The 12,407-nt window shown below is 47.9% G+C and overlaps 1 protein-coding gene across 4 annotated transcripts in view; it reads right to left on the reverse strand.

The window, feature by feature from the left end:
- The window catches only part of SLC9A7 (solute carrier family 9 member A7), a 165,491-nt gene that overhangs the window by 9,723 nt on the left and 143,361 nt on the right, over window positions 1–12,407 (reverse strand). For all 4 annotated transcript variants that reach the window (XM_021080388.2, XM_021080387.2, XM_085007796.1 and 1 more), the window contains 2 exons: window positions 8,066–8,148; window positions 787–892 (listed from right to left, as the gene is read on the reverse strand). In XM_021080388.2, coding sequence (XP_020936047.1) covers window positions 787–892; window positions 8,066–8,148 — 189 coding nt within the window. The remainder of the gene's footprint in view (window positions 1–786; window positions 893–8,065; window positions 8,149–12,407) is intronic.

The following is a 12,407-nucleotide window of genomic DNA, read 5'->3' on the forward strand; positions in this document are numbered from 1 at the left end:
AATAGAATGAGGTGGGAAATTATGAAACTAATTTTTCAATCTATTGGTCGGCCTGCTTCCAACACCAAAGGTGATTAGCATTATTATCTCAGTTTGTGTTACATTAAAATCATAATGTAACATATGATTACATTATACGTAATCATATAATGTAATGATTATATGATCATTAATATCATCATCATTATAGCTGCACTATAAAGTGATTTTCAGTGTGAAAATCACTTGATCACTTGACCAAACTGGGAACAGGGGTAAGGAAATGGGGTTTTTGGCATCGTCCCCATTTTTTTTTTTTTTTTTTTTGGTCATTTAAAAACAGCTTATTGGGAGTTCCTGTCCTGGAGCAGTGGAAACGGATCCAACTAGGAATCATGAGGTTGTGGGTTCGATCCCTGGCCCCACTCAGTGGGTTAAGGATCCGGCATTGCCATGAGCTATAGTGTAGGTCGCAGACATGGCTCAGATCTGGTGTTGCTGTGGCTGTGGTGTAGGCCAGCAGCCGCAGCTCCAATTCAACCCCTAGCCTGGGAACCTCCATATGCCGGGGGTGTAGCCCTAAAAAAAAGCAAAATAAGTAAATAAATAAATAAAAACAGCTTATCAGAGGGAGGCACAGGGATTTCATTTTTACACACGGAGGGGATCGGGAGCCTGGAAGATTCGACTGTCTTTAAGAGAAGGAGACACTGATGCTGTTCTCTGTCACACCGGGCGGCAATTGACAAGAAAAGGCCACGGCAGAACTGCAGTCTTACCGCGGCGCCCGGGCCACGCGGTACTTACGTCGTACACCTGGGGACTGGTCAGACATCGAGCGAGCAGGCCACACCAGGCTGGGAGAGTGGTGGTTAGTGGGGGGCCACTGTGTGTGAGGATGGGCTTCAAGTAACTTTAAAAAGAGAATTAAGGAAAAGTGCCTGCAAAGAAAACACACACCCCATAAAGCGTGCTGTGAGAAATCCCAAAGAGCACATCACCCGGCAATCTCCCCACGACAACCTCGTTCCCTCATTTTCCCAGGACAACACACAAAGGTCTGAATCCAGGATTAAACTCTGCCCCAGCAGCCATAAGTGTTTACTGTTAATTTCCAGGTTGCTCATTTCCCGGGTTCTGTTAGAAAGAATATTTGATTAATTCGAATACCCTTCTCCTTCCTTTGCTGTATTGAATGAGTATTTTGGTTTTGATCAGCATTCATTCCAGCTTTTTTTTTTTTTTTCCATTTTTTTTTCCCCTGCAGCATACAGAGTTCCCAGGCCAGGGAGCAGATCTGAGCCGCAGTCACCACCTAAGCTGCAGCTGTGGCAATGCCAGGTCCTTAACCCACTGTGCCAGGCTGGGGGTGGAACCTGCATCCCAGCGCTCCCACCAATCCCGTTGCGCCACAGGGGGAACTCCAGCATTCCAGCTTGTGACACACAACCAGCTCGTGTTTCGGAAACAGGAGGTCATGTACCTTGAGTGGAGAGGTTACAGGCCCCGAGTCCCCTCTACCCAGAGGTCGCACAGTGGAGGACAGGGCCTTAGAGCTAACCTGGGGCTATTGCAAGGCAGGAAACTCTGACGTGGGGAAGTGAAACGGTTTCATGAAGGCCGCTCAGACCTAAATCTCCCGCCTTCCCACACAGGACTATTCTTCCCTCTACCTGTCGCCTCTCTCTCAGAGTCTCCAACAGTTTCTCCCCCTCACACCACTGGCACTGGGGGCCAACACAACATCCGTTGTGCTAGGGGCTGCTCTGCATTGTAGGATGCCTAGCAGCATCTCTGGCTTCTACCCACAAGATTCAAGTAGCACCCCCACCCGACCTCTCCCTCAGATGTGACAACAAAAATGTCTCCTGACATTGCCCAGGGTCCTCTGAGACGCCAATGCGCCCTCGATGGAGACCCCTGCTCTAACATTGAAGGTCGACTCTTCTGTGGAGACCAGCGCAGGGTCGGCCCATCTATGGACATTTGTGCTGCCAAAGGGCACAGCTCTGTATTGGAAGCGCCAGGACGCACGTGCTACCTTAACGATGGAGCCAGGACCATGGCCGACACCCACAGCCTAAGCAATGTGGACAAGGTGGAGACCAGACCTCCAGGCCACCTCCACTGCAGGCATGGCCAAGGGACTTCCTTTTTCTTTTTTTTTCTTTTGCTTTTTAGGGCTGTACCCATGGCATATGGAGGTTCCCAGGCTAGGGGTCCAATCGGAGCTGCAGCCACCAGCCTACACCACAGCCACCGCCACGCCAGATCCGAGACGCATCTGTGACCTACACCATAGCTCACGGCAACACCAGATCCTTAACCCACTGCGTGAGGCCAAGGATCGAACCTGCAACCTCATGGTTCCTAGTCGGATTCGTTTCCACTGTGCCTGCGGGAACTCCAGGATGTTCACGGCCGGTGAGGAGTCATGGCTGTCTGTGCCCAAGAAAGAGGAGGACCGCTCCCAGTGCCATCACTTCCTGTCTCAACCAGAGCAGCACGAGGGAGAAAGCGCTTCTCCACAGAAGGAGATGGAGGGGCAAGCCTGGGGTATGCTTCTAGTTGGGAATCACTCAACAAAGGGGGGTGCGAGGGCCGTGTGGGGACTCTCTACAGAGAACAAGCCCCTGGAGACTGCTGTCTCCTAACCACATCGCCAGACACAGCCCCTACAGGCCTATCGGTTATCCCGTGTCTTCAGCCCAGGAGCTGACAGCAGCTGGATTCCCAGAATGACTAATGCAAGAGTCCCAGGGAACCTAGAGGCTGGCTTTCAGTTCCCGCTCCCAGGCAGTTCAACGTCGAGCTTCCTCTTCCCAAGTCCAGAAGGCCCTCTAACAACTTCTTTAAAAAGAGGAAAAAGAAGGGAGTTCCCATTGTGGCTCAGCAGTAACAAACCCAACCAGTATCCATGACGATGCAGGTTTGATCCCTGGCTGTGCTCAGGGGGTTAAGGATCTGGTGTTGCTGTGGCTGTGCTGTAGGTCTGGGACCTTCCACATGCTGCGAGTACAGCCCTAAAAAAGAAAGAAAGAAAGGGAGGGAGGGAGGAAGGAAGGAAGGAAAAAAATATCTACATATAGATTTTCCATATTCCAATTGTTGGAAAGGCAAAAGTAAAATATCAAGCCTCTCTCCCACCCAGGCTTTCTGACAACTATCATTACAATTTATTTATGTATTGTTCTTTAGGGCCGCACCTGCAGCATATGCAAGCTTCCAGGCTAGGGGTCGAATTGGAGCTGCAGCTGCAAGCCTACACCGCAGCCACAGCAATGTGGGATCTGAGTCGTGGCTGTGACCTATCCAGCTCCCAGCAATGCCAGAACCCAGACCCACTGAGCGAGGCCAGGGATCAAACCCGCATCCTCATGGATATTAGTTGGGCTCATTACCAATGAGCCACAATTGGAACTTCCTATCATTACAACTTTAGAGAAACTATTTTTCCGCCTATTTCCTGGTTTATAAACTTTAGTCAGAAGCTTTTAACCCCCTCTTGTGAAGGATGGTAAATTTAATTCACTTACATTCCTGCCTCTTTTCAATTTTTTCTTGTATATTTTTTATTATAATACTGCAGACATATAACATCTGCATTCTATTTTAGAATAATTACATCTCTGCTTTGTCTATGGCTTGAACCTAATATTAAAGACCAATAAGCAGTAGTTGTAATGTTATTTATGAATATTATTCACTGTAACCAAGCAGAGTGGTTGGACACTGTTTAAGGAACTGTAATACAATGTCATTGAAACTCTGCTAGAAGAGAACATTTGAGTGTTTTGCAAAAAAAAAAAAAAAAGCATCTTCTTTTAATTTCTTTTTGATCCTGTTCACGTCTTGCTTTAATTTTTGGGATATAAATCTTCACCTCCTTGGCTAAATTTATTCTTAAGTATGTGATTGTTTGTGATACTACTGAAATGGGACTGTTGTCTTACTTTTTTGGATAGTCCACTGTTAGTCTATTAAGATGCAACTGATTTTTGTATGCTGATATTTCCTGCAACTTTATTCATTTAGTATATTAAACAGGTTTTTCGTAGACTCTTTAGGGTTTTCTACATACAAGATCATATCATTTGCAAAGACAATTTTACTACTTCTTTTCTGATTTGTATGCATTTTCTCTTTCCTTTTCTTGCCTAACTGCTCTGGCTAGGATCTCCAGTACTGTGTTGAATAGATGTGGCAAGCGTGTACACCCTTGCTGCGTTCCAGATCTGAGTAGGATGTCAGCTCTGGGTTTGTCCCATGTGGACTTTATTGAGTTGAGATACATTAATATATACCTAGTCTGTTGAGCGTTTTTATCATGAAAGAATTTTGGACTTTGTCAAATGCTTCTTCTGCAACTATTGAGATAAGCATATGATTTTTACTTATTTTGTTCATGTGGTGTTCACATTAATTGGATTATGTGGCATCCCAGGGATAAATCCCACTTGATCACAGGGTATAAGTCCTTTTCATGTTACTGTAGAATTCAGCTTGTTCGTATTTTATTGAATATTTTTATACCTTTGTTCACCAGGGATACTGGCGAACAAAGGTATAAAATCTTCTCTTGTAGCTTCCTTGTTAGGCTTTGATATCAGGGCAACGCTGGCCTCAAAAAAAGGAGTATTCTCTCCTCTTCAATGTTTTGGGAAGAGTTTGAGAAGGATTAACTCTTCTTTAAATGTATGAGAAAATTCACCAGTGAAGCCGTATGGCCCTGCACTTTTCTTTATTGGGAGGTTTTATATTACTGATTCAATCTCCTTAAAAGAAAAAAAGAAAGAAAGAAAAGAGAACAAGAGTTCCCTTGTGGCACCGTGGGTTGAAGACATGGCGTTGTCATTGCTGTGGCTCAGGTCACTGCTATGGCATGGGTTTGATCGCTGGCCCAGGAATTTCTAAATGCCACGGATTCTGCCAACAGTGACAACAAAACAAGTGAAAAGGCGAGTCACAGGTTGAGAAGATATTTCTTTTCACGTATAAATAGCAAAATACTCACATCCAGAATACATTAAGGAACACTTAAGCATGGTAATAAAAAGGCCAATGACCCAAGAGAAAAATGGACGAGAGACAAAACAGGCGTTTCATAAAGAACATACCAAAGGGCCAGTAACTATATGGTGAGGTGGCCAAACTTGTTAGTCACTAGGTAAATGAAAACCACAATGAGGAGTTCCTGCTATGGCCCAATGGGATTGACAGTGTCTCTGCAGTAGCAGGGATGTGGGTTCGATCCCCAGCCTGGCACAGTGGGTTCAGGATCTGGTGTTGCCACAGCTGTGGTATAGGTCACAACTCTGGCTCTGATTTGATCCCTGGCCCAGGAACTCCATATGCCGCAGAGCAGCCAAAAAAAAAAAAAAAAAAAAACCCACAATGAAATGAAGTATCATCTATAAAAATATTGCATCACTGCGTTGTACACCTGAAACTAACACGTAAATCAACTCTACTTCAATGTAAAAAACACAAGTAAATGCCACTAGAAATCCAAAGAATGGCTAAAATTAACAAGACTGATGATACGGCTGGTCGGTGAGGATGTGGAACAAATGGAACTCTCATACCCCAGAAGTGAATGTGCAAAGTGGTACTGCCGGAGTTCCCGTCGTGGCGCAGTGGTTAACGAATCCGACTAGGAACCATGAGGTTGCGGGTTCGGTCCCTGCCCTTGCTCAGTGGGTTAACGATCCGGCGTTGCCGTGAGCTGTGGTGTAGGTGGCAGACGCGGCTCGGATCCTGCGTTGCTGTGGCTCTGGCGTAGGCCGGTGGCTGCAGCTCCGATTAGACCCCTAGCCTGGGAACCTCCATATGCCGCGGGAGCGGCCCAAGAAATAGCAACAACAACAACAACAACAAAAAAAAAAGGCAAAGTGGTACTGTCATTTGGTAAAACTGTTTGACACCACCTTCTAAAGTTAAAAACCTTTGCGTGTTCTATGACCCAGCAATTTCACTCCTGGGTATATTCCCAACAAAATGTATGTAAACATGCCTCAAAAGACACGTATAAAAGCATCCACAGGAGTTCCCGTCGTGGCGCAGTGGTTAACGAATCCGACTAGGAACCATGAGGTTGCGGGTTCGGTCCCTGCCCTTGCTCAGTGGGTTAACGATCCGGCGTTGCTGTGAGCTGTGGTGTAGGTTGCAGATGCGGCTCGGATCCCGTGTTGCTGTGGCTCTGGTGTAGGCTGGTAGCTACAGCTCCGATTAGACCCCTAGCCTGGGAACCTCCATATGCCGTGGGAGCGGCCCAAGAAATAGCAACAACAACAACAACAACAAAAGACAAAAGACAAAAAAAAAAAAAAAAAAAGCATCCACAGGAGCTAATATTGATTGTGCAAACCACACTACCAACTGTGAACATTTTCCCCTCCTGAAATAGCTGCAGCTTTATCTTATCTCGACTGCCCAAGGGCCCTGGAGGTATGCAACTATTTATAGTGCTTGATGGAGTTCCCATTGTGGCGCAGCCCAAAACGAATCCAACTAGGAACCATGAGGTTGTGGGTTCGATCCCTGGCCTCCCGCAGTGGGTCGAGGACCCGGCATTGCCCTGAGCTGTGGTGTAGGTCCCAGATGTGGCTCGGATCCTGTGTTGCTGTGGCTGTGGCATAGGGCAGCAGCTGTAGCTCTGATTCAACCCTTAGCCTGGGAACCTACCTCCACATGCCATGGGTACAGCCCTAAAAAGCCAAAAAAAAAAAAAAAAGAAAAAGAAAAAAAAATGTCCAGAGCAGTATTTTTCATAGTTGCTCCAAATTATAAAAAATCTACATGTTTATCAATAGTAGACTGATAAATGAATTACAGTATATTCACACAATGAAATACTATACAACGATGAAAACAGATGACCCAGAGCTACCTGTCACAATGTGGATGATCACACAAACAATGTCAAGCCAAACAAACCAGACACTAAACTACATATACTCTACAATCTCATTGATACGAAGTTCTAAAATAGGTAAAATTATCAAGTATTGCTAAAAGGCAGGAGAGTGGTTACGTTTGGGGAGGAAAAAGGGGGTAGTAACTGGGTTACGGCATGAGGGGAGCTGGTAGTTCTGTGTCTCATGACTGTTTGGTGTTATACGAGTGTACCTATTTTGCAATAATTCACTGAGTACTTGTAATTTGTGTGCTTTCCTTTTTTTTTTTTTTTTGTCTTTTTGTCTTTTTGCCTTTTCTAGGGCCTCTTTCCACGTCATATGGAGGGTCCCAGGCTAGGGGTCGAATCGGAGCTGTAGCCGCCGGCCTACACCAGAGCCACAGCAATGCCAGATGGGAGCTGTGTCTGCGACCCACACCACAACTCACGGCAACGCCGGATCCTTCACCCAATGAGCGAGGCCAGGGATCGAACCCGCAACCTCATGGTTCCTAGTCGTTCGTTAACTACTGAGCCTCGATGGGAACTCCCAAATTTGTGTGCTTTCCTGTATGTGTTCTTTACTTCAACAATGACAAAAAAAAATGTAAACATTTTCAAAGTCTCCAAAGACTGTATATAAGCTACTGAGCCATTTGATTGCTATGTCAACTGAGGACACCTTGAAAGTTTAACTTTTGGGTTTTTCCTTTTCACCTGGGGCCAAGTGAATCTACTAGATCAGAGTCTGCTCTGCACAGGGTCCAGTAAATGCCAGTATCGGACTTGGCCGGACTTGCTTCAGCCAATAGGAATCCTCCTTCTCACATGCATTAACTAGCCAACCTCCCCTCCCGGTCCTGACCGCAGCATGGTTCAAGTGTAAATTGTAACAAATTCACCTACACAGGCCGACATCCCTTGGACACAAAGCTCTGAAGAGCCAGGTGAGCCTACCAGGCTGTGGACTGGCTCCCCTGATGATGTGCAAACGTCCCTCTTGGCCAGAGAGCTGCTCATTATGACTACCTGTTGCCTGAATATCCTTGCCCAGATCCCGAGAGAGCACCGACTCCACCTGTAGGAAGCATGCATCTTTCCTCACTCATCGGAAGTCACGCACTGACAACTCAACCAGAGGATTTCATTGTCGGGGTTTCACGAATACGGGGAAGCCCCTTAAAAGGATACTTGTGGTCAAAGCTGTACCACAGCCTGAACAGCCACGCACTCTCCTGCTTTGTCCGGTTTCCTCCGGCAGAATCTGGCCCATCCTAGGAAAAAACAAGAGGACAGATACTCAGTTGTAGAAAAGGGATTGAAATAAGGGGGGAAAGCTTCCCTTTTCACCGTAATTTGTAGATGTGGAGCTCAAACATCCTGTATCACCAAAGTCTCAAAGATAGAGGGGGAGGTAATATTTTAAAAGGAATTGAATAAATCCGCAAGGCAGACAAAGCAACCCCTACAGAAAAAGACTCGGTTATGTCTGTGGGTAGGTCAACTCGATGTAGGAGAAAAAATTTTTTTTTTCTTTTACCTGTATAGACCCGCACCGGTGGCATATGGAAGCTCCCAGGCTAGGGGTCAAATCAGAGCTGTAGCCACTGCCTACGCCACAGCCACAGCCTTGAGGGATCTGAGTCGCATCTGTGACCTACGTTGCAGCTTGCAGCAATGCTGGATCCTTAACCCACCGAGGGAGGCCAGAGATTGAACCCGCATCCTCATGCATATTAGTTGGGTTCCTAACCCGATAAGCCACAACAGGAACTCCGACAAAATTTCTTTTAGCATTTTTGCGGTAATTTTCCTTCAAGTCCTTTTAGCAGATCAATTACCCAAAAGGAGTCTAGATCCTTATAGGCCAAAATTGATTTATAGAGAATATGAAAGAAAGCTTCTGTAAAACCAACTTTGCAGGCCCTCCAGAGCTGGTCTGTGGAAAACACGCTTGGTTGAGTTTCCTGACAAACCAGCCAAGGGCTCTTCGTGGTGCTTACACGGGCACCTCCCTTGTGTTCCAGGCGGTGCCGTAACTTGCCCTACCAGCTTCAGGAAGGTGGGGGCGGTGGGCAGGGGCAAGGAAGCCAGAACTAGCATCACTGTTCTTTCCTCTGCCCTCAAGTAGTAGGTTCCTTTACTCCTCCTCTCGTGCTTTTCCACCTCACACGTCCCCATCATTTCATTTTCAGAAGCACTTGTAGGAGTTCCCGTCATGGCGCAGTGGAAACGAATCTGACGAGGAACCAGGAGGTTGCGGGTTCGATCCCCAGCCTGGCTCAGTGGGTGAAGGACCCGGCATTGCCGTGAGCTGTGGTGTAGGTTGCAGACGTGGCTTGGATCCCAAATTGCTGTGGCTGTGGTGTAGGCCGGCGGCTACAGCTCCAATTCGACCCCTAGCCTAGGAACCTCCATGCAGCCCCCCGCCCCAAAAAAAATCAAAAGCCCTTTTGCAAAATCAAACATTCATTTGGGGTTTAGGACATCTGTTCTGTGCGAGTATTATAAACAGCACAATCAATATTAAAAAGGGGGCCAATGGCAGCTGCTTGAGGGCACTGCTGGGGTTTGATGTTGCTGGATGACAGACTCTGAAAGTAGGGACGGCTGGTCAAGCACAGGCATTTTTAGCCTCATCCTCTTGAGTGTTAGAGGGAGAGGCAGCTCTACAAGTGAGGGGTGAGCGACAAGAAGGAAATAAATCTGAGTCATGATTATGAGTCTGTCTTCTACATCTCAGGGGGTACCAATTCCACCTGTAACAGAGATACCAAGGATGAGTCAGAAATCTCCGAGAAGGTAAGAGCAGAGGGAGAGAAGTAGAGAGAGGGAAGTCGCAAGCACTATTTCAATTCCTAATATTTCCAATGGCAAAGACGATTTTGGGGGGGGCACCCACAGCATGCAGAAGTTCCTGAGCCAGGGATCGAACCCACACCACGGGAACGGCCTGAGCCACAGCAGTGATGATGTCGAGTCCTTAACCTGCTGAGCCACCAGGGAACTCCCAAGAACCTGCATTTCTAACAGTGATGCGCAGGCTGCTAAACGGCCACTCGGAACGGCAAGGAGAGGCCCACGGTCCCAGTGGAGAAGCAGAAAGGCCCTTCATGACCTCGCCTCTGCCAATCTCCACCCTTATCCTTCACCTCATTGTCACCAGACCTTAAGGACGCACGCAGATGCGTCTGTCTTGTTTGCAGATGTATTTGCAGAGCCTGACTGAGAGAATGTCTCAAACAAGGGCTCAATAAATATGTGTCAAATGAATGAATGCATTAATGTTAATTTTGAATTCTAAGGGAAAAAAAAAAAGAATAGCAGAAAGAATCAAAGGCGGGGAGGAGGGGTCGTGATCTGAGGAAAAGCACTTCAACAACTGTTGGATGTTAAAGATTTCAGGGACTGGATTTCAGATTTCAGCCTGGAGGGAACCTGACGGTGGATGCAGAAACAAGCAAACCCAACCTGCCCAGAAAGATATACACGTCAATGCAACGATCAACCGCTGATTTTCTGTGTTTCTCCGGTGCACACGCATGCATGCACGCAAGTACCACAAGCACAGTGGCTTCCCTTCCTCCACGTTCCAGTAATGTCCTGCCTGTGACCTTGTCCTGCTGAGATGACAGAGGCGGGATCCATTCAGATTCGGGCTCCTAGCTTCTCCAAAGCAGCCTCATCAATGAGCCCGCTCCTGTAAACGCGGGTAACCGCGAATGATGTGCCTGCATGTCTGGCCAACATAAATCTCAGCTGTGTCCGCATGAAAAATCCTCCGCCACCCGCCCCCTTGAATGGGTTGGGAGGTGGTCCCCGGGGGCCCCGGGCAGCTTGCCTCCAGCTGGGCTTGTTTTTTGTTTTGGTTGCAAAGTCACCAAGACCTCGGGAGAAACAAAGCAACTGGAGGGTTTTGTTTTGTTTGGTTCTAATGAGTCAAACTTGCCAGGGACATGAGGCTTAAGTCTCTCCGCACTATTCTTACGCTGCCCTCACACGAAGCCAAAAGTTTGAGCCAACAGCTCTTTTCCTGCGCCCACATGACCTAATATTCTGCGGCTCTGTAGCCATGACTCTGTTTATAACCTTGGGCTCCGAGGACCAGTGCGGAAAATCGTGCTCGTTATGACAAGTGCTTTCCCGTCAAATATCCCTTTCTTGTTTGTTTTTAGAGGGAGTGTTCAGCAAACGCTGTCAAGAGAAGGGCCCTTTCTTTTCTAATGGGAAGCAAACATCTGGATTTTCCCCGCCTCTGATTTCAGTTTCATGACAACACTGAGCATGTGACTTGGACCCATCTCAGGGGAAGTTGCAAGAACCCAGGGTTTCACCCAAAAATGAGAAGGCCATTTCTTTCTCTGTTTTATTGGTTTCTCATGACCACTGAGGGCTCCCTGCCCTGTTGTTCAGGGCTGACTGGACCAAGGTCAGGCCGGGAGGACTTGGAGAAAGAAGGCCCTTTCTGCACGAGGGCATGAGTCATTTTTCAGAAGGTGTTCTGAGGAACCAAGCTGGAAGTTCAACTCCTGCCTTCCCCCCACCCCCCCCACCCCAGTCTGACAGCAACCTTGAAAGCCTTTCAAAATGCCAACAGAACTGCCTTTGAGGGCCCTCTGCCTGACGGTGCATGAGGCTTGGAAGGAGAGGGGCTCAGGGGAAGCTGTGACACAGCTCCTGGCTAGGGCGGGCCAAAAGAGTGCCACAGGGAGTGCAGAGCAAGTGGCTGCCACCTGCCTGGTCAAATTTAGCCCAAGGGACGGGTTTCCAAGGCTCACTCTGCCTGGGCTGGGGGGGGCGCTGCCTTAGCTGTGCCTGCCCGGACTAAACGCACCGACAGAACCGCCAGCGCTCAGGACCCATTGCTTTTCAAACATCTCCACATGTTTGGTATAAAGTAGCCCAAGGTCTCTGAGACCAATTCAGCTACATGAAAAACACTCAAACCATTTCATCTATTTCCTTTCACAGATTGCTTGAGTCCAGAGGCAGGAACAGTGGAAACCAGCAAAGGGCTGGGGCCCGGCGGGGGGGGTGGGGTGGGGTGGGGTGGGGTGGGTGGAGCGGGGGTGTTGACTGGCCTGGAACTGTCAAGATGAAATTGCTCTAAACCCTGGATGTCCAGCTCGTGGTGATCAGCTTTTCTTACCAGATTAAGCCTGACTGGCCACAGGTCTCTGGAGGATGCATATCCTACCAGAGCCGTTATTCCCTTTTCAGGGAAATGAAGAGGTCATCACAAATTTCACCCGGGTTTCCTCAGATCTCCAGTGTGGCGAAACCCAGACTGTCAGACCGCCATGTGCATCATTCCTGAACCCCTGTTTTCTAAAGTCCCTAATCAAAACTCAAGCCAGGAGTTCCCATCGTGGCGCAGTGGTTAATGAACCTGACTAGGAAGCATGAGGTTGCGGGTTCGATCCCTGGCCTCGCTCAGTGGGTTAAGGATCTGGCGTTGCTGTGAGCTGTGGTGTAGGTCGCAGATGCGGCTCAGATCCCGAGCTGCTGTGGAGTGGGCCGGCAGCTACAGCTC

The sequence above is a fragment of the Sus scrofa genome, chromosome X (genome assembly GCF_054392235.1).
Source record: "Sus scrofa isolate SSC_HxYL_T2T_F1_AM1 chromosome X, Sscrofa_HxYL_maternal_Yorkshire_Landrace_v2.0, whole genome shotgun sequence".
Lineage (NCBI taxonomy): Eukaryota > Metazoa > Chordata > Mammalia > Artiodactyla > Suidae > Sus > Sus scrofa.